Source organism: Cheilinus undulatus, linkage group 18, assembly GCF_018320785.1.
Source record: "Cheilinus undulatus linkage group 18, ASM1832078v1, whole genome shotgun sequence".
In the NCBI taxonomy this organism is placed as follows: domain Eukaryota; kingdom Metazoa; phylum Chordata; class Actinopteri; order Labriformes; family Labridae; genus Cheilinus; species Cheilinus undulatus.
The window spans coordinates 11935792-11957932 of record NC_054882.1 but is presented as its reverse complement, the minus strand read 5'-3'; the positions used below and the strand labels follow the sequence as shown (position 1 = coordinate 11957932).

Genomic DNA, 22141 nt, shown 5'->3' with positions numbered 1-22141 from the left:
AACACTGTTGTGGACCTCCACATCTTAAATCATGGCCCAGTTAGAGGGAAATCCCAAATGGAGCTTTTTATGAAGCTATTTTTATTAGACTGTGGTTTCAGCGCCTGTTTCTGCAAATATTTTCTCTGCTATTTCTGATCTTTACCCTGCTGCTGCTGAATCTTTGATTCTGACACTGGCTCTGTGTATCAGGATATAATATCTTGTAGAATGGATCTAACCCTTGCACCTAAAGTGAGTAAATAAGTGTTTGGTAGATTATGGCTTTGTTTATTTAGATGGAGCCACATTATAAGGAACATGCATTTGTGGGATGAGCAGCAGAGCTGAGTATGTGGTTTGGTCCAAACAGCTGATTCTACCATTGACTTTTGTTTGATGGATTAGATGATTGAAGTCTGGAGAAGACAGATTAGTGATTTAACAATTTCACCATTTAACAAAAAGGAGCTTCGGTGTTTTACCTGTGGTTTCTATCAGTGCAGCAATTAACATAGAGTTCTTCATGTCTTCTCCAAACTTTGACCCTACCATCCAGCTGCTGTAGGCAGAATCTGGACTCATCTCTGAACATAACGTTTCTCCACATGTTCAGGTTCTAGATCAAACAGGCCTGACGGTGATGGGCAGTCATGGCTGTTAAAAAGGAATTAAAACAGCATTTCGACTGTATAAGACAGACAAGAAGACAAGAAGCATTGTTACAACAACAAAATAATCTACCAAACACTCATTTACTGAAGAGAACTAAAGTAGTAACCTCAGAGCCAGTATCTGTCTGCACTTTAACAGGATGAGGTGAAGTCTGATCCAGTCAAGAATAATAATACTGCTGTGTGGTTTATTGATGAATGCAAGTCCACTTCATTTGACATAGCAGATACGTGGATGCCCAGTGTGGTCCATCTGCAATGACTGATTCAGGCCATCCTTTGTCTTCTTCTTTTCTCTCTAGATGTGGAGCACAAGGAGGAGGATGGGGCAGATGCAGTCAAGACCGAGGTAAAATTTCCTCTCTATACGGTCTTTGTTCTCCAGCTGACGTAACTCTTGAGGTGTCTTTCCCACTTGCCTGGGCTCTCGCTTCCTTTTTTTAGGGTACTAAATTACCTTTCCTGTCACAAACCATGACTTCTCTGCAAACTAGCGGGACAAAAGGTCACACTGAGGCTCCAACAGAGATGGACGGGCCTAACCCGATCTGAAATGTTATTCCCTTTATTCTAATTAATCTCTTACACCAGTACCAGGAAGTTTAGATAACATATATAGAAATATAGGATTAATAAACTCCATTTATCCATCCATCCATACATCCATCCATCCATCAACAGTCTGATGTATAAAACAGGCTCTGCTATAGAATCAGTTCTGTCAGACTTTCAGACAGTTGTTTTAGCTCACCTGGTCTTGAATCTTTGGTCTGAACTGAACTTTGGCCTCATTGACGTTACCCACTGGTCTCTGAAGCAGTGTTTTGGGGCTCAAAGATGGCGGCTGCCTCATTGCAAACCCTGTCTCAAACTAACATTCATCAACCTGCTGAGGCCTCTTAATACCTTCAGTTCTCTCTCCAGTTAAGAAGAGAGCTAATTAGACCAGAACTTTTGTTTTATAGAGATGGACTCTTTATCCTCCTGTCAAACAGGAATTTTACTATGGGTGTTAATGGGACGTTGAAGGCTTCTGCAGACAGCTGTGGACACCTGAGGAATTCTGCATTTTGCTGCTGCTTTATATTACAAAACATTTATTAGAAGAGAAGATCTTGGCAAGAAAGCTTTTCTCCCACAAGTTTGTGACCAAAAATGACAATTAAGTAAATGACATGATCTTTTCCAGGACATTCTAGTGTCATTTTATTATTTTTCATTGTCTCTAAGAGGCTTCTTTATGCTCCTGTCTTTAAAAAGTGTTCTACAAATAAAGTACTGTTATTATTTCATGGCCTGACTTCAGTATTAAGGATGTCTGAGTAGTCATTTTGGAAGAAATGGTACCTAAGGGCCAATGGATTTGAAACATCAAATACACTTGGGAGCTCCTGGTTTCTGATAGTATCTGTCAGACTGTTACCAGGATGTCCTGGTACCTGATGGTATCTGTCAGAGTGTTACCTGGAGTTCTTGGTACCTGATGGTATCTGTCAGACTGTTACCTGGAGTTCTTGGTACCTGATGGTATCTGTCAGACTGTTAACAGGATGTCCAGGTACATGATGGTATCTGTCAGACTGTTACCAGGATGTCCTGGTACCTGGTGGTATCTGTCAGACTGTTACCAAGTTGTCCTGTATCTTATGGTATCTGTCAGACTGTTACCAGGATGTCCTGGTACCTGATGGTATCTTTCAGACTGTTACCAAGTTGTCCTGTATCTTATGGTATCTGTCAGACTGTTACCAGGATGTCCTGGTAACTGATGGTATCTGTCAGACTGTTACCACAAGCTCCTGATTCCTGATGGTATCTGTCAGACTGTTACCAGCATCTCCTGGTACCTGATGGTATCTGTCAGACTGTTACCAGCATCTCTTGGTACCTTATGGTATTTGTCATACTGTTACCAGGATCTCCTGGTACCTGATGATATCCGTCAGACTGTTACCAGGAACTCCTGGTACCTGATTGTATCCATCAGACGGTTCCCAGGAGTTCCTGGTTCCTGATGATATCTGTCAGACTGTTACCTGGAGCTCCTGTTTCCAGATGGACCATCCAGCAGCATGTGAGTTGACAGGTTCTTAGACATTGGACCACCGGTCACTTTAACCACCTATTGCAGGCTTGTTAAGTGAAGTCGTCTCTCAGGCCTTAGTCAGAGATCAGTGGCAGATCTGGATGGTTCATTAATCTTGAAATTAAGAAAAACAAATAGCTAACTTTCTTCTTTAACGTCTTACACAGGGAGGTCGAGGCAGGCTGCGAGGGGGAGTTGGTTGGGAGATCAGCCTTCGTCAGAGGCCCATGCCCAGAATAACCTTCCAGGCTGGTGACCCTTATTACATTAACAAGCGGACCAGAGAGGAGTGGCTGGCCAAATGGAAGATGGAGGTGAGTACCCTCAGATTGGTGTGGGCCTCCATGCAGTACAGGGTGAGGGACAGCATTGACCAGGGTCTGCTAGGGTCACAGCAGTGTTGTGGTTCACAGCCAAGTGTATTTGATGGGTCATTCCATGTCTCATGACGGTACCATTTATTTCAGTGGAGTTCTGGGACACTGGCTCTGTCACCTCCTGATATCCTGACTCTGTAGTCTCAGCTAAAAAGATCTGATTAGTTTGATGCCTTGGCACATGTCCTTCCTGGTCGACTGTCATCCAGAGACGTAGTTCCAGCTGAGGGCAGTCCTAAGAGCTGTGATGATCCTGTGTTGCTTCAGGTATTGGCAAGATGATGAAATCCAGGAATCCTGATGAATCTGTGACTTTTAAGGCTTATCAGATCCCAGAATCCCGCACAGCACTTTAAATTTTGATGACTGAGAGTTCTGCCTCTTTGACAAGTTCTCAGACTGACAGTATTTTGTCTTTCATGACATTTGAGGAGTAAAACGCAGAAATCTTATAGACTGACTCTTTCTTTCTACGTAATGGAAAAGGCAGGTTTTACTGTTTTATCTCAGATGTATCTGATGTATCTGTATGAGTCAAATTTTCTGTCGGAAGAGTCGCTGATTTGGCTTTAACATGCTCAGAAACTCATTAAACATTACTGAAAATCGTCCCTTGGAGGAAATTTTTGTATTTTGGTGGATTTATGCAAGTTCATCAAGCAGGGGCCCCACAGGACCCCAAACGTGAGACAGAAGACTGGGTAAGAGCTACGTACATGAAAATCAGAACACATGTGTATCATCCTCAGCCCAAAAAGTCTCTTGGGGCCATCCTCTTAAATGTACAAGAAGCACCCTACAAAGAGCTAAAGGTCTAATTTTGGTGTTTTTGGGCGATATACAAGTTTCATATTTTAACGAACTAGTCCAAGAGATTTTAGCTGATTGACTCAGGATTTTTTTTTGCTCATACTAGAAACCCTGGAGATCTAAAGTTGTACGAACTGTGAATTTTCCCCATAGAACCAGGCAGTGATTGGAGCCATGCCAAAATCCAAACAGGAAGTCCACAAGCTTCACCTCAATTTCAAAATAAGGCATTTTTGATGGTGCCCAATGACTTTAACCTGTTATAACTTTAGGATACAATATTCTGTGATCTTGACGACAGTTACACACTGAATACATATACATGCAAACATCTCAACATAGCGCCCCCTACTTGCAACAGGATGTGACACAAATAGGTCATATCTTCTTTCCTCTTATTGTGCGTGACCTATTGAACTCTGATTTTGAAAGAAAAGCCTCAATAATTGGACACAACACAGATGTGTTTTATTGAAGGATGTCTCACTGGCGATGGTATTTATATATCTCGCCAGTTTGACAGGAAGTATGTACTTTCAAACCAAACATCTGATAAATTTCAAAATTCATATGTAGGATCAAAGTCTGCCCCTCTACATATTCAAAGGTCAATTTCATCGTTTTGATGCAGCAACCATACTGGCAACAGGAAATGACACGATTGGGCACTTTCTTTATTGGTGAGCAACTCATATTCTTGCTGTTTCACAGGAAGTCACTGTAACTCTTATATGAAACTTCTGATTTACATCACATCTCACATGATTAGGGCCTGCCCCTCTACACATTTAAATGTGTTTTTAAATGTGTACTACATGTTTTTAATAATGTGCCATCTACTGTAAGAAAGCAGAAGCACATCTAACGTAAAATCTTTTGTTTTTTTTCTTATTTTACATGATAAATAACCACGCTAGGTGGATCGACATGCTTTCTGTGCTCTGCTGTTGCACACAGCATGGGTTGCTTACACCCAATTATTCCCACACTCCAGCAGTTGTGACACATCCCGAAATGCGCCGGGGTGCGAGGGTCCTTCAGCGCTGATTGCAGCCCTAATGAGAACTGTTTTTTTGATGGAGACAAGTAATAATATGTTTGTATATTAAGCCCAAAAATAGACAGTTGGAAACAGCAGTTAACTACAGAAACTTCAATACAAGTTTCATGTAAACATCCAGAAACTGCTGACCGACACACAGCATCACTTTCCTGCTCTGGTGGCTGAGTCTGAACAGACAATAAAGGTAAAAGGAACCATCCTTGGTTTTAAATGGCCTGTACTCCTGCAGCATCATCAACAATGAAGACTTAAATTCATGATCCCATCATTTTCACTGGAGAGTTTCTGTTAGCTGGCTCAGGTATAGATATTTATATTCAAGTATTTAACCAAGCATAAATAAATGGTTTTTTTCTCACATTAAAGCAGTCATCTAGTAAAATCATTTGATTACCTAAATAAAGCTTTTTTGTGATTTAGATGTCAAATTATGATTAGCTGCTCTTTAGTGCACAGTAGGCTGGAGTAGATCCAGAAATAAGGGCCCCTTTGTAACAAAAAACCCCGACCCAAAGAACTGAAATTATACTGAATCTTCAGAAACTGCAAGATTAACAGCCCTATTTCAACGGGGCTATGTTCATGATCTATGAGGACGCTCCATCTGCTCAGTAGATTTGTGTTTCAATGAAAAGTCTTACATTTGCTGCTGTTTATTCTGATATTTTTTCTTCTTAAATTTGGCAGAGTCTTTGGGTTCTGAGCGTTCATGCAGGGAGGTGTTAATTCTTCTAAGTCCCCACATTGCTCATTACTGACTCATGTTAAATCTGACTCAGGGTAGTAGTGTGATGCAGTGCAACCACATCTGTTACATAATGAGGAGTCTCCGTGCATCAACAAGGGCTCTCCCATCGCTCCTACCTCCCGCCCCCCTCGGCGCCCCTCTGGAGGAGCCTCAGAGAGCAGCTATAAAAATGTCTCCAGGGAGGAAATATTGCCAAATTAGCAGGACATGCCGGGGTCCCACATGTGAAGTATAGTAAAATACGAGGCAAGCAGGCAGCTCACGTTTTCAAAACAAGTCGCTCTACTAGAGCTGAGATTTAAGGGGATTTGCTGAATGCTAATTTCTTTCTTTTGTGATTTGGCGTGTTGAAATCTTTGATCTCATCTGCACAAAGACCCTTAGAGTGATGTGATGTGGCGCTAAAGCTCTGTCCTCAGGAGTAATATGATGCACAGCCTTTAGTTATGCTGTTGCTCTGGAGCCGCTGACTGTTGCATGCTTCTGCAGCAGGGAGGACATGGTGGCTGAAAGGGTTACTGCTGTCTTCTGCAGGATCGCTCTTTTTTTTCACGTGCCTGGTGTTACAGTGGACTTCTCCCTCTCAGCTTCCCTCCCCCATTCTTTCTCCTGACCCCTCCCCCCAGCTATGGAAATGAACTCTGTGCTATGGATATGAGGGTGAAGATGAGGTTTGCAGCAAATTTCCAGTCCTGCTTGCAAGACAGCCTCTTGGCTCGCTGCCAACATTTTGCAAGTCCTCTCTAGCCAACCAGAATTCCTGTCGGCAATCACCTGACCCTGAATTCCCAGACAAAGAAATGTTCATGCTTTCTTTTTTTAAGCGATCTCTTCTACCCTGAGAGTGGGGGTGAAAAAAAACTCCAGCCCACACTGGATTATGAGGGTTGCGCGCTGGTGTGAATGGGTATGTGCACTGCATTGTTTGTTTGATAACAGGGGGGGATAGCGTGCATGTTTGATTAGCCTGCTTACAGCGAGGGGAATATGCTGACTTCAGGTATTTCCACAAGAGTTGTTGTAAACCATCTGCTCCGCACGGCTTAAAGGGAAACCGTCTCTTTAAAAAAAGAAGCGTGAGCAGCAGTTAGCCGTGTTTTGGAGAAGGAAAAAAAGTTTCTCCTGTGGGGTGTCTGTATGTGCTGAAACTATTTCCTGCTTCAGAGCAGAAATGTCAGAGTAATACAGTGTTTTTTAGGTCAGATATATTTACCACTGTGACTTCACCTTATGTAACATCCAAATGAAGTTGTTGTTTAGGCCTTGAATCCCTCTCTTTCCTTTTCTTATGCACTTTGGTTAGTTTGTTTCTGACATAGAGACTCATCTGATGACTTCAGAAACTTTAAAGAGCTTTGGAGTCAGCAGAGCAGCCTCCTTGGGAACTTTTTAACAGCTCCACTTGTAGATTCATGATGAATTCTGTTTATGTATTCATGGCTGACTCTGTAATATTCCTAATTATCCCCTAAAAGGGTGCAATACAATGGGAACCAGATGGCCTGTTTGTTGTGACCCCCCAAGGCCACTCATGAAATACTCTTCCTTTGTAGGGATCTGTGCTAACACCAGGCTGATGAATGCTGAAGCCACAGTGATGCACAACAATCCTCGCCCAGTATTTTGACTCTCAGAGCTGCTTTAGGATGAGTTAACTTCACCTGCTGGACAGAGGAACGTCCTGTTATTTGATAGCATGAAGAATTATCTCAAACATTTAAAACACTAAACAGTCTCTGCTCTGGATCTCCTGCTGGTTGTTCAGGAAAGGTACCTGCATTTTCAAATTTAGTCCTGCTTCAAAACTTCACTTTCACTTTATATGACAGTAAGGATTAGTGACAGTTAGTTAGGGTTAGGTTTAGGGGTAGCCTAACCCTAACCCAACCCATCTACCTCTGATCTTTCACTGATGTTTACTTTTAATTTATTATTCTCTAAAAACTCACTGGTCTGAATCTTCTTATTCTCTAGTACTCCGCTGATTAAAATCGTATTCTCTAGTATCTCACTGGTTTTATTTCCTTTTTCAGTGTCTTGCTGGTTTTATTATTTTCCTTATTCTTTGCTGCTCTGCTGGTGTAGTTCTTGTCATCTTTGAAGGGATGTTATACAGTCAGGGACAAAAGTATTGGCTCCCCTGGAATTTTTCCAGAAAATACACCATTTCTCCCAGAAATTGTTGCAATTACAAATGTTTTTGGTATACACATGTTTACTTCCTTTATGTGCATTTAAACGACGCAAAAAAACAGAAGAAAAAGGCCAAAATTGACATAATTTTACACAAAACTCAAAAAATAAGCCAGACAAAATTGTTGGCACCCTTAACTTAATATTTGGTTGCACAGCCCTGGGAAAAAATAACTGAAACCAATTGCTTCCTATAACCATCAACAAGCTTCATACACATCTCAACTGGAATTTTGGACTTCTTTTCTTTTGCAGTCTGCTCCAGGTCTCTCAGATTTGAAAGGTGCCTTTTTGCAACAGCAGTTTTGAGATCTCTTCATAGGTGTTCTATGGGATTTAGATCTGAACTCATTGCTGGCCACTTCAGAACTCTCCAGCGCTTTGTCTCCAACCATTTCTTGGTGCTTTGTGAGGTATGTTTAAGGTCATTGTCCTGCTGGAACACCCATGACCTATGACGCAGACCCAGCTTTCTGACACTAGGCCCTACATTGCAGCCCAAACTCTTTTGATAGCCTCCAGATTTCATGATTCCTTGTACACAGTCAAGGCACCCAGTGCCAGAGGCAGCAAACCGACCCCAAAACATCTTTGAACCTCCACCATGTTTGACTGTAGGTACTGTGTTCTTTTCTTTGTAGGCCTCATTCTGTTTTCTGTAAACAGTGGATGACGTGCTTTTCCATAAAGCTCTACCTTAGTCTCATCTGTCCACAAAATGTTCTCCCAGAAGGATTGAGGCTTACTCAGGTACATTTTTGCAAACTCCAGTCTGGCTTTTATATGTCTCTTTGTCAGCAGTGGGGTTCTCCTCGGTCTCCTGCCATAGCTTTATCTCATTCAGATGACGATGTATGGTCTGAGCTGACACTCTTCAACCCTGAGTCTGAAGGACAGCCTGAATTTGTGTGGAAGTTGACTGAGGATGTTTAACCACCATTCCAACTATCCTGCGTTGCATTCTTTTGTCAATTTTTCTCTTCTGTCCACGTCCAGGGAGATTAGCCACAGTTCCATGGGTTATAAACTTCTTGATTATATTACACACAGTGAACAAAGGAATTTGTAGATCTCTGGAGATGGTCTTGTAACCTTGAAATTGCTCACATTTTTCCACAATTTTGCTTCTGAAGTCCTCAGACAATTCTGGGCTCTTCTTTCTCTTCTCCATGCTTGGTGTGACACACACACAGGCACACAACACAGAGGTTGAGTCAACTTTTATACATTCTAACTGGCTTCAGGTGTGATTTCTATATTGCCAGCACCTGTTGCTGTCGCAGGTGAGTTTAAATGAGCATCACATGCTTGAAATAAAATGATTTACCCACAGTTTTAAAAGGGTGGTGTTAATTTTGTCCCGCCCATTTTTGAGTTTTGTGTAAAATTATGTCAATTTTGGCTTTTTCTCCTGCTTTTTTGTGTTGTTCCAATGCACATAAAGGAAATAAACATGTGTATGCCAAAAACATTTGTAATTGCAACAATTTCTGGGAGAAATTGTGTATTTCCTGGAAAAATTCCGTGGGGGGCCAATACTTTTGTCCTTGACTGTATGAGTTTTAAGGCTAATCCACAGCTGTGATTCACCTCTGACTCTGTGACCGAGAGAATTTTCCCCCGTAAATTTAACAGCCTTATAATAGGCTGCTGTTGTCTTGTAAATAGATAGAGCTCATGCAGTAAACGTGACCTTTTTGTTAACAACTGCGGCCCAGATTAGATTCTAAAATATCATCTGAACACCCCAGAGACCAATATATTTTCTCTTTTCCTGTCTGGTGGTGCACTCTGTCACCTTTGGGCCCCTCTGTATATCAGAACTCTCAGAATCTCCGTTATTATCCACTGATTTGTCTCTGCACTCTGCCAGAGCCCTTCTGTTTTCACTCCGTCACTTCTGTGGGGTTTTCTGCTGTTTTAATTATATAGCAGAGTTCTCTGAAGGTAAACACAGTCTGTGTTTTTATGTTGAAGTTGCCCTGCCCAGTTTAAACAGCAGTCTGCTGTCATTTCAGTATTTGCCTTCAGCTCGGTGTGACAGCGGGTAGAAGTGGTGGTATTTCTGAGCTCTCAGTGACAGACAGGCGTGCGTAAATGATAAAGACCGCATTGTGTCTGGCCTACCTCCTTTTTACTATTTTCCCTTTAGACTGGGAGGGCCTGTGGGCTGGTGGAGCTGCACACACTGAGAGGCCCCAAAAGGGGGGCATTTACTACTGGGAAGAAGTCCAGAGACAAATATCTGCTTCTTATAGCCACTGTACTTTCTCACCTCCCCCAATGGCATTTTCAGCGTCATTCTCTCATTGGATCTGAGGAGATGGAGCCGATCAACAGAGCAGCCATGAAAGTCACTTATTTACCATTTATGACTGTGACTGACTATGAGTTTGCCTACAGCTTTAGTTCATTCATGAACATGAAATAACCCTCTATTGGACCTCTCTGGGGCTGCTGTGGTATTAAACAGGTACTGGAGTATGGTGAGTTTTATTAGTTTAATGACAAAGTTTGAAATTGTTGTATTGTGAAAACCAAACTTTACAACTGCTCAGTAGACTCACTCTTGAGTAAAAACACTGAAACTTGTCTGCATTTCCTCCCAGTCTTCCCATTTCTTCCCAGTCTGCCCAATGCTCCCAGTCAGCCCATGCATTCCAACTTTTCCCATTTCTCCCAGTCTTCTCCAGTCCAGTTCTCTCCCATTTTTCCTAAATGATTGCCATAGCCTACATAGTAACATGACTATGACTGATCCATGTATATATTTGTATTACTATACTATTATTTCACAAAAACCCAAAACTACCAGGGTCAAAATTATTAGCCCCCTTCGTGCTAATAGTCCATATGTAGTGTCTCCTTTTTTTCTGGATAACAGCCTGCAGTCGTTTGTTGTGGTTTTCAACAAGTCTCAGACTCGTCTCCTGAGGAATCTCAGCCCATTCTTCTTTGACAAATCTCTCAAGATCCTCCAGATTTGATGGTCTTCTGGCATGGACCTTGGTCTTCACCCTACAGATTTTCAATGGGATATAAATCAGGGCTTTGTGCAGGCCTCTCGATAACGCTCACTTTGGTCTTCTGAAGGTAGTTTTTGACCAAGAGTGACTTATGTTTTGGGTGGTTGTCGTGTTGGAAGAAAAAGCGACAACCCAGACCCAGTTTTGTTGCAACTGTTTCAGGTTCTCTTTCAAAATCTCCACATATCCTTCTTCCTTCTTGGTTCCTTCCACCTTGACAAGGTTTCCAGTTCCAGATGCACTGAAGCATCCCCACAGCGTAATACTCCCACTGCCATATTTCACTGAGGGGATGGTGTTCTTTAGGTTATAAGCCTCTTCCTTCTTTCTCCAAACATCACCGTCTCTATGGCCAAAGAGCTCTAGTTTAGTCCCATCTGACCAAAGGACATGCTTCCTGTATTCATAATCTTTCTCCAGGCTGTCCTTAGCATACTTCAGTCTGACTTGAAGTTGTCTCTTCTGCAGAAGTTGAGTTTTTCTTGGTCTGCTACCTCGCAGTCCATTTCTGTGCAGGACTCTAGTGATGGTCTTCTTTGAGACTACAATTCCTGACTGAGCTAAGTCCTTCACTAGTGTCTTGGCAGTTGTTCTGGGGTCTTTAGACACATCTCTCACTAGTTTTCTTTACAGGGTCTGTGCCAGGCTTGTTCTGGACTGTGTGGCTCATTGAATTTCTTGATTATACTTCTCACTCCAGTTCTTGACACCTGGAAATGCTGTGATAACTTTGAAGATCATTCTCCTGCTTTGTGAGCATCAACAATTCTTTTTCTCCAATCTAAACTGATATATTTTTGTTTTGGCATGGTGCCTTCTCAAGTGGCAGCTCAAACTCTTTCTGAGGCTTTTATACTGTGTGTTAACTGGGAAATAACCGAGCTTTAAGCATTGCAAAGTTAAGGCACATCACAGACCAACAGTGGTTTTTGCTATGGCTCAGTAAAAAGGTCAGAACTAAAGGGGGGCTAATACTTTTGACCTTGCTAGTTTTTGGTTTTAGTGAAATAATTTTGTTTCTGTGTGCAAAGTTAAATAATGTAAGCATCCAAAATAAAACTAGGATGGTTGGAAAAGCTGTGTTAAAAACTTTCTACTCTGTTTAACAGCACTTGCGAAATACTTAAGAAAAACGTAAATTTTCATAGGGGGGTAATAATTTTGTCCTCGTGTGTATATGACTAATTGACTGGTCTATACTCTAATATGACTTTATGACTGGGCTATAAAATAATAGGACTATATGACTGGTCCCCCCAGCACAGAAGACAGTCAGCAGTCTCAGCAACATTTGTTAGTTTTTGCAGTTTACCATCTGGAAGCACACATCCAAGGAGGCTGACGAACACTAACTCTGTGTCTGTGCTGAAGCCAAGAGGCCTCACACATGTGGCCTAGGGCTTTGAAGCATCTATGCAGCTCTACAGTGTAGATATTTATAAACCACAGCAGAGCCTCTGGACTGAAGAGCACATGTTTGTACCCCTCCCCAGGCCTTCGAGGAACCACCTCCCCTTAAAGGCGCTATTGTTTATGAGTCACACAGGGAGGACTGAGGGTTGTACTACTCTCTCTCTCTCTCTCTCTTCTGCTTGCCTTTTTCTCTCCTCTGGACATTTCCAGATCGTGAGAGACCTGAGAACTTGAGACAGACTTTAGGAAAGTAAGCACAGCTGTGCAGCAGTGCTCTCACGTGGAGCCTATAGTATGACTCACACGTGCTTACATATGGGACTGCTATATAGACAGATATGTTTTCCAAGTGCGTGCGTGTTTTGAGGGAGAAAGTCGATACGTGTGTGCCTGTGAGTCCAAACGTTGGTGCGTTTGAGAGAGAGAGAGACATCAGAATGAGTGCAGCTGTCGGAGATTTACTGCCAGGCTTTAGTCTGGTCCTCTCTGATCGACCTAGCGGTTCAGTGTCAGGTACCATAAACCCAGTGAACTCCGGACACTAGAGGGTTACTGAGGAATTGGGCCTTATAGTCGGAGATAAAGCTGCTGACACGGAGGATCAGATCCCAAGATCAAGATCCTGGTCTAACACAGCACTGGGGACATCCCAGTTTAGATGATCCTCCTCTATGTATACTTTGATTAACAGTCATTTAACTTTACAGTGAATGCTGAATGTTCAGACAGAATGTTTGATTGCATACTCTACGATCAAGTCTTTGGTGTAAGTAACACATATGATCCACAAGCTTGTCCTTGTATTAATATGCTGCCTTAATAAATTTCTTTCTATTGATATTGGATGGCATCAACACCCACTGAAATATCACCTGTCTCTGAAGTTTGCCTCACCTATAAGCAGGGGTGGAAAGTAACTAATTACATTTACTCAAAGTACTTTAACTTAGTTTTAAGTACTTGCACTTCTTTGAGTAAACTCTGACATCAGTACTTTTCTGCTACGAAAGTATTTTAACCAGAGTAACTGTACTTTTACTGGAGTAATATACTCGTACTTTTTCCTCCTCTGTTGACTCCACAGTAGAAGATGACATGAGAGAGAATGATTCCACAACTAAACTGTTGCAGTGAATGCTGTTGGGTTAGGGTTAGGGTTACAGAATGAAGGCTGTTGGGTTAAGGTTAGGCTTGCCACATACTACAGGATTTTAAGCCTGATTTGGGGCAAGATCTGCCTCCCCCGATGATCATGGGGGCGTATCCTGAGAGGAGCCTTGTCGCGAATGACTATTTGTCTGAATAATCCTCATGTGTCTGGTGTCAACACAGTTGTTTTACCGCTCCAAATCATGTCATAGCCTCCAAAATCCCGAATCGTAAATATCAAACACATTTGATATTTACGATTCTAAGTCATAGTGCCGCTGACGGAGCACCCACAACAACCAATGAGAGCAAGCACACCGGGTAGCGTCACAGCTGGATCATACGTACTTTCACTGCTTACAACCATAAACACAACTCTAACTTAATTTCAGCCACGATTTTATCTTAAGTCTTTCTCATGTTTTATGATTTTGCTTCACCTGTAACGCATGCCAGGACAGCCTGTCGTGGAGAGACAGCAAGATGGTATCAACAGACAACCGTGTTTTGTTTTGTTTTTTTGTTTTTTTTTTTCTGAAGTCACATGATCATGCGAGGTCGTTGGCAGGTCGGCAGGTGTGTGGTCTCCAGTGATCTGACAGTCTGGCTGAGGCGTCTAGTGTGCGCGTTCAGAAGATTAACAATGAAAAATCTGTGGAAATTGTCCTTAAGTCTGTAGTCTCTCACAGTTTTAAAACTGTTTCAGATAGAAAAAATCGTCTATTGTGTGGCCGGCCTTAGGGTGCAAAGGCTGTTGGGTCAAGGTTAGGGTTAAAGAGTGAAGGTTGTTGGGTTAAGGTTAGGGTTAAAGAGTGAAGGTTGTTGGGTTAAGGTTAGGGTTACAGAGTGTAGGCTTTTGGGTTAAGGTTAGAGAGTGAAGGCTGTTGGGTTAGGGTGAGAGAGTGACGGCTTTTGAGTAAAGGTTAGGGTGTAAAGGCTTTTGGGTTAGGGTTAGGGAGTTAAGGCTGTTGGATTAGGGTGAGAGAGTGAAGGCTTTTGAGTAAAGGTCAGGGTGTAAAGGCTTTTGGGTTAGGGATAGGGAGTTAAGGCTGTTGTGTTGGTGTTAGGGTAAAATAGTGAAGGCTGTTAGGTAAGGGTTAAGGAATGAAGGCTGTTGGATTAGAATGAGGGAGTGAGTGTTGTTTGGTTAGGGTTAGGGAGTGAAGGCTGTTGTACAACATCAGCTCCTTATCCAGTTAATGATGAAAACACCTATCATCAAGCTGGTGATTAGAAGGAAGCACCCAGCCCCTTGACTGAAGGTAAAATACGCCCTGGACATTCATACTCCAGCATTTACAAGATCTTTAAATACATGACATGCTGACCTGCATGTTAGCTATTCCAGCTAACAAGGTGATAACATGTTAATGTAGTGTTTACAGCCTGTCTCAGAGTATATTAATAGTTCTACAGTCAGTGATCCACTCTAACCAGTGCTCAGGTGTCCTTTTCCTCTGTGTGTAAGATGTCTTTAAAGAAAGCTGACTTATTTTATCTATAGTGTACTTTTGATTGTGTCTCAGGTGGAGCTTTGAAACCACCCTTCACTTATTCTTTCCCAAACTATTCTGAGTTAGTTCTTTAAAAGATTTATAGGTCTAGGTTATAGGTTTATCTCTTTATTGTCTCTGCCTTTTTTATTTCCAAGGTCTTCATCTCACCTGTCTATTCTTCTTCTTGTCCTGCAAGTTTTTAGCACTTTTAGAGTCTTCGAAAATCTTGCCATTCATAATTCTAGTTTTATAACCCAAAGTTTTACATATTTTTACAGTTGATTATTTAATTATCCAATTATTTGTATAAATATTTTTACCATCTGAGACCTTCAGATGTATTTCATAGATAAATGTGTTAGTAACATTTAAAGCTCCAAACTCTGACCAATTTTTTTTTTAAAGCTCTGCTCTCATTATCGCTGTCACTGTTTGTGTTTCAGGCAGAGAAAAAGGCCAAACTGATGTCAGCCATGAATGCAATGAAGGATCATGAGGAGGAGAATGAAATAGAAACTCAGAAAGAAGTCCCAATACTCAAGCACCCATCGCCTTCACGGCCGCCGCCGCCGCTGCCGCCGCAGCAGCCGAAGCCTCAGATGCACACTCTTTCACAGCCTCAGTCTCAGCCTCAGTATCAACAGCAATCACAGCCGTCGCTGCCAGTGGTACAAAAAGAGCTGCAGCAAAAACAGCAGCAGCTTCAGCATCAACCTCCTCCTCCTCCTCCTCCTCAGCAGCAGCCAACTGACCCCGCATCCCCCACAATAGCCACGACGCCTGAACCCGTTGCCATTGCAGGAGGAGACAAGACTTCCCCCAAGTCTGCAGACGCCGAGCTCGAGTATGAGGTAAGAGAATACTCTGCTTCATGTTTTTTTCTTTTAAAACGAGAACTGTAGGGTCCTTGCACCCTGGTGCATGTTGGGATGTGTTGCCACTGCTGTGTATTGATAACCTGTGCAGTGTGCTGCAGCACAGCAGTGAGACCATGTAGATCTTGGACCAGGACTGTTATTAAATAAAAAATTTCAGTTTCAGTTTCAGTAAGGTCATCTCCAAAGTCTGTGCTCTGGTCCTAAAAATTCCTAAAGTTGCAAAAAGGTCCTTGCTCCAAGGTCTGTGCTCTGGCCCCCACAATCCCTACAGTTTAAATGACTTCCTTGCTGCAAGGTCGGTGCTGTGGCTCTAAAAACGCCTACAGGTTCAACAAGGTCCTTGCTCCAAGGTCTGTGCTCTGGCCCTCATAATCCCTACGGTACCAAAAAGGTCCTCACTCCAAGGTCTATGCTCTGGCCCTCATAATCCCTACAGTTTCAATAAGGTCCACGCTCCGAGGTCGGTGCTGTGGCTCTAAAAATCCCTACAGTATCAAAAAGGTCCTTGCTCCAAGGTCTGTGCTCTAGCCCTCATAATCCTTACAGTTGCAATAACTTTCTTGATCCGAGTTTGGTGCTGTGGCCATAATAACCCCTACAGTATCAATGAGGTCCTCGCTCAGAGGTCAGTGCTATGGCCCAAATAATCCAATCAGAGGCGGGTCCATAAAGAAACTCAGGGTCCAGTCCATATTTTATGTCCTTATGTATCTTGTCCTTATGTTATAATTTATGTTGTCCTTTTGTCTTAATGTATCTTGTGCTTTTGTCCTAATGTATGTGGTCCTTACGTCCTCATGTATCTCTTCATTATGTCTTTATAAATCTGGTTCTCATGTGTCTTGTCCTTTTTTCCTCATGGATCTTGTCCTTAAGTCCTTTTGTATCATGTCCCTATGTCCTCTTGTATCTTATCCTTATGTTGTAATGTATCTTGTCCTTATGTCCTAATGTATCTGGTCTTTATGTCTTCATCTATCATATCTTTATGTCCTTTTTATCTTGTCATTATGTGCTTATGTATCTTGTCCTCATGCCTTAATGTATCTTGTCCTCATGTATCTTGTCTTTATGTCCTTTTTATCTTGTCATTTTGTGCTAATGTATCTTGTCCTTCTGTCCTAATGCATCTGGTCCTTATGTCCATCCAGTCCTCATGTATCCTGTCCTTATGTCCTTATGTATCTTGTTCTTATGTCCTAATGGTTATTGTCTTTATGTCCTTATATATCTTGTCCTTATGTCATCATGTATCATTTCCTTATGTCTTAATATTTCTTGTCTGATGTATCTTGTTCTTATGTCTTAATGTATCTGGTCCTTATGTGCTATTGTATCTTGGCCTTATGTCCTACTGTTTCTGGTCCTTATGTCCTACTGTTTCTGGTCCTTATGTCCTAATGTTTCTTGTCTGATGTATCTTGTACTTATATATCTCTTCCTTATGTCCTAATGTATCTGGTCCTTATGTCCTATTGTATCTTTTCCTTATGTCCTAATGTATCTTGTCCTTATGTCCTACTGTTTCTTGTCCTCATGTCCTATTGTATCTTGTCCTTATGTCCTAATGTGTCTTGTCCTTATGTCCTACTGTTTCTTGTCCTCATGTCCTATTGTATCTTGTCCTTATGTCCTAATGTGTCTTGTCCTTATTGCCTGATGTGTCTGGTCCTCATGTCCTACTGTACCCTGTCCTTATGTCTTAATGTTTCTTGTCCTCATTTCCTCATCTATCTATTATGTATTTTATATTTAGCATCCTGACTGTCCATGCGGACACTAACCTCTGTTGATAATTCTCCTTTCCATCCCCCTTCATCCTTCAGGTCCAGGTCCAAGTCAATTTATTTGTACCTGTTGGTGGATCTGTCCTTGATCACCCTTATTAGAGCAGTTATTTTTATTTTTTCTTGGAGTTTCAGGATTTTCTTTTCCACAGAAAAACAAACAGAGACTGACAGTGTTTGTAAGGATTTCACATCCGTGCCCACACGTTAATGCAGAGCGGATGGTTTATCTTCTATTCTGGCTGCAGGACGGTCGTGGTTTTGGCATCGGTGAGCTGGTCTGGGGAAAGCTGCGAGGGTACTCGTGGTGGCCAGGCCGCATTGTATCCTGGTGGATTACGGGACGGAGCAGAGCTGCTGAGGGAACCAGATGGGTCATGTGGTTTGGAGAAGATAAATTCTCAGTGGTGAGTGCTCAGAGCCAACATAAACCCCGCTGTCAGGTGATTTTTTTCAGTGGAAAGGAAGCCAAACAGCCTCCTGTTCACAGTGACAGCTCCACACTCTTTATGAGCTTTTGGGGATTTTACTAGTAAAGTTTGTTCTCTTTTTCAGAATAAACACATTGCTATTGATAATAAGTCTCAAATACTTTATATAAATGGCATTTTCCTTGTCTCTTAACAGATCTGTGTAGAGAAACTTATGCCTTTAAGTTCCTTTAATAATGCCTTTCACCAACCAACTTACAACAAGCAACCCACTTACAAGAAAGCTATCTACGAAGTGCTACAGGTGAGTACAGCACAGGTATTATTTTAAGTCATATTTGTTAAACAGATGCCGTTCTTCATGATATCAGAGCCACCAAAGCCATGTGGTTTAAATTACAGCTATTTTTTATTCTTCTAAATTATAGAGATACTCAGATCAACTACTTTGAAAGATACACTTTTTGTCAAATCCAGAAGAGAGGACTGAGACCAGATCCTCGTAAATCTGTGAGCTGATGTGTGTTCAGTTTAGCCTGGCATAGATAAGGACGTTAGTCTAATAATGCTCAGAGATAAACTTTAAAAATATCTACCTGCTCCTCTTAATCTTACTTAAAAAACCTTGCTTCTCTTTCTGAAGAGAAAGAAGAAAAGCACCCAAACATGTCCACTTCCTCCTCAGAGTCTCTGCTGAGTTTAGAGGCTGTCATTAAAAACCGTCTCCATAAGGTCTTAGAAATACAAGAAAACATGAAAACCTTTGTGCTTCTAGAAGATCAGAGAGACCTAGATTAGAGAACCCTAACCCTTTTTGGGAATGAGGGTATCTGAGGTCCATTTAGAGTTAGATAGTTTAGATCAGTGGTTCTAAAATGGTGTGGCAAGGCACACTGGTGTGCCTTGAGCCAAGTCTTGGTGTGCTGTAGGAATTTATACAACCATACGTTATTACTACAACTATACAATAACGAAAACAGAGCAGAACAGGCATAAATGACAACAGAATGACTCTGGTGAAGTCAGAGGTACAATAAAGGAGCTGGGGTTGAGGAGGGTTGTAAAAGAGGCTTGCAGAGGGAGTAGAAAAGCATAGACAGGCTTTGGATTTGGCAGCATGAGTATGATTTGCCAGTAGCATGCCTAGAGCGCATCAGCTGACGAGAACTTTGATGAGATCAGCTGATCTCAATTATATGGCAGTGCTTGATTTCATGGCCTGTCTGAATTAACACTATACGCTTGATTTCCTGCAACATGTAAGAGGCTATTTTGTGTGCCTTGAGCAAAGAAAGATTGAAAACCACTGGTTTAAATAATAACCCTACATGACGAGGTAAAGTTTTCATCTTAGGTAAAGATAAAATCAACGTCTTAATTCTTTTAAATGTCCACAGGCGGCTAGCAGTCGGGCAGGCAAAGCCTTCATGGCCTGTCCTGACACTGATGACACAGAAACCTCCAAATCAGTGGAAATGCTGATCAAAGAGATGATTGACTGGGCGATGACGGGATTTCTGCCCACCGGACCCAAGGCCTTGGAGCCACCAGAGGGTAAGAGGGAGTCAGCAGCCTGAGGAGCTTCTTATTGGACATTTATACATTAAAAACAAATTTCTATGTGCATGTTTTCTTGAGATTACCACAGATGAAACTCATTAATAAAATCAGAATTATTAAATCATTCACAGTGCTATCTTTAATTGTCTGCTGTGCTCTGCTCCAGAGGAGCGTAATCCATACAAACAGGTTTACCCTGAGATGTGGGCGGAGCCTGAAGCAGCAGCGTATACGCCTCCTCCAGCCAAAAAACCTCGCAAAAGCACAGCAGAGAAACCCAAGGTCAAGGACATCGTAGACGAGAGGACACGAGGTCAGGGGCGGATTTATGTATGAGTCATGAACTCTGGAGTCCATTTTTATTTTGACAATAGAGGAACCTATCATCTTATCTGCTGATTCTAAGTCTCATTCATTCAAGTCTGATATTTATCTGACTTTAAGCTGAATGATTTTATGATTTAGGTTCAAAGGTGTTGAAATAAGTGCTCACATATTTAGTTTACATTAAACCAGAACTACTAAAAGAAAAATGGGATTAGATTGGTTATATTCATTCATAGAATCTGGTGTACCACATGGATCAATACTGGAGCCTTTGTTTTTTCTTGTTCTTACCAGTTTTCTTCAAAATATTTATAATCAACGGTGCATCTGCTTTTTGTTTTTCTTAAAAAATAAGTATATTTCATTCTCATGTAAAACTGAGACACATTTGATTGTTGCAGAAAAATGACTAGAGTGGGAAATTCCTTTGATTAAAATTGTGTGGGGAGCATTTGGACAACTCATAATCTTTATAAGCCCCAACACTCAACATTAAACAATATTCTCTACAAGAGCTCAGTGTTTTAATATCTATTTAAAAGTTATAACTGTGTCTTTACCGCACATCTAGTACCATCTTTGTATTGTTTATTGTCTTTTTTTAAACCAATTTCCTAGAATCTGAGGGCTTCTAAATTAGTACATGTGCTGATGTTTTAGTTCTACACAGATGGCTGCATGATAATAATATGAAATGTTCTGTATGAATAAATAACCTAAACTATGGAGATAAAATCAAAGAAAAATATGTTTGAACCTCAAAAATGCATTTTGAGTTGTGGTTTCTGTTAGCCTACATCTCTCCTGATTTGTTTCATGTGTTGTTTTCAGAGCGACTGGTTCTTGAAGTGAGACAAAAATGCCGCAGCCTGGAGGGTAAGAGACGAGTTCTCTTTGTTCTCTAGCTTGCAGCAGCACCGTGGGGGGCTGGCAGGGTTAGGGTCAGCCTAACCCTAACCCTAACCCTAAAAGCTAGTCTTGGTCTTTGCAAGCAAAGGAGCAAAAATGTGCAAGTCTTTGTTGATTAAAGTGATGCGAGTAGAGATTAAAAAGCATAATTCCATGTTTGGTGCCTTTCTAGTACTAATAAAACCCTCTTCATTAGATCTATCTCTCCTAATCCTAACCCTTCACTTCTGTCACAGCTGTTTAATGATTTGACTGAAATATGAAGCCCAGAGTGTTTCAGCGGATTCTCTCTTCTCTAACCTCAGCCTGGTAAACTCTGACCCGCTGTTCTTCTTTCTTCAGACATCTGTATCTCCTGTGGAAGTCTGAATGTCAGCCTGGAGCACCCGCTGTTTGCTGGAGGAATGTGCCAGAGCTGTAAGGTAAGCTGTGATAAAGTCTGAGTCTGTCTGCTCAAACTCACGGCTCCTTTCAAAGATAACCCTAGCTGCAGGTATTTCTAACCAGATCCTGTAAATTCTGTCAAGAATAACAAACAAACCTGTTTTTTTTTTTCCAGAACTGCTTCTTAGAATGTGCGTATCAATATGACGACGATGGTTACCAGTCCTACTGCACGATCTGCTGTGGAGGACGAGAGGTGCTCATGTGTGGAAACAACAACTGCTGTCGGTGAGCTTTTAACCAAATTCTACTTTGTGATGTGAACAGAACCCAAAATAACCACGACATTCTGACCTACAGTGAAAATGGAGATTATGATTGCATGTTTCTGTAACAGAGACAGAGTTCACTCAGACCTCCTCCACTGTTTCATCCTGATGTTAGGGTCAATCTTTATTCTCATTAATCTACACTCAATACTTCATCATGACAAAGAGAAAACAGAATTTTAGGCCCTTGGAGAGCTCCTTTTAAAGACAGTCTTTTTGAATATGGTTCAATAACCTTTGTCAAATGGTCCGCCAAGAGATGTTGGATAGGGTTCAGGTCAGGGTTCTGGGCCCCTCTAGGACAATCACAGAGTCGTCCCAAATACACTCCTGTGTTGTCTTGGCTGTGGTCTCAGGGTCACTGTCATGTCGGAGGGTTAGTCTTTGGCCCAGTGTGTGGTCCTGAGTGCTGGGGAGCAGGTTTTCATTTCTGAACTTTGCTCCATTCGACCGTGACCAGTCTTCCAGTCCCTGCTGCTGAGAAACACCCCCACAGCATGATGCTGCCACCACCATGCTTCA

General features: G+C 41.8%; 1 protein-coding gene across 6 annotated transcripts in view; it reads left to right on the top strand.

Moving 5' to 3' along the window:
* Positions 1 to 22141, top strand: part of LOC121525847 (DNA (cytosine-5)-methyltransferase 3A-like) — a 52071-nt gene that overhangs the window by 17198 nt on the left and 12732 nt on the right. For 4 of the 6 annotated variants that reach the window (XM_041812015.1, XM_041812013.1, XM_041812014.1 and 1 more), the window contains exons 5-14: positions 956 to 1002; positions 2907 to 3053; positions 15458 to 15865; positions 17928 to 18086; positions 18307 to 18414; positions 19508 to 19664; positions 19837 to 19983; positions 20829 to 20873; positions 21249 to 21328; positions 21466 to 21578. In XM_041812015.1, the coding sequence (XP_041667949.1) occupies positions 956 to 1002; positions 2907 to 3053; positions 15458 to 15865; positions 17928 to 18086; positions 18307 to 18414; positions 19508 to 19664; positions 19837 to 19983; positions 20829 to 20873; positions 21249 to 21328; positions 21466 to 21578 (1411 nt within the window). The remainder of the gene's footprint in view (positions 1 to 955; positions 1003 to 2906; positions 3054 to 15457; positions 15866 to 17927; positions 18087 to 18306; positions 18415 to 19507; positions 19665 to 19836; positions 19984 to 20828; positions 20874 to 21248; positions 21329 to 21465; positions 21579 to 22141) is intronic. The other 2 variants (XM_041812017.1, XM_041812016.1) reach the window with 1 other exon arrangement.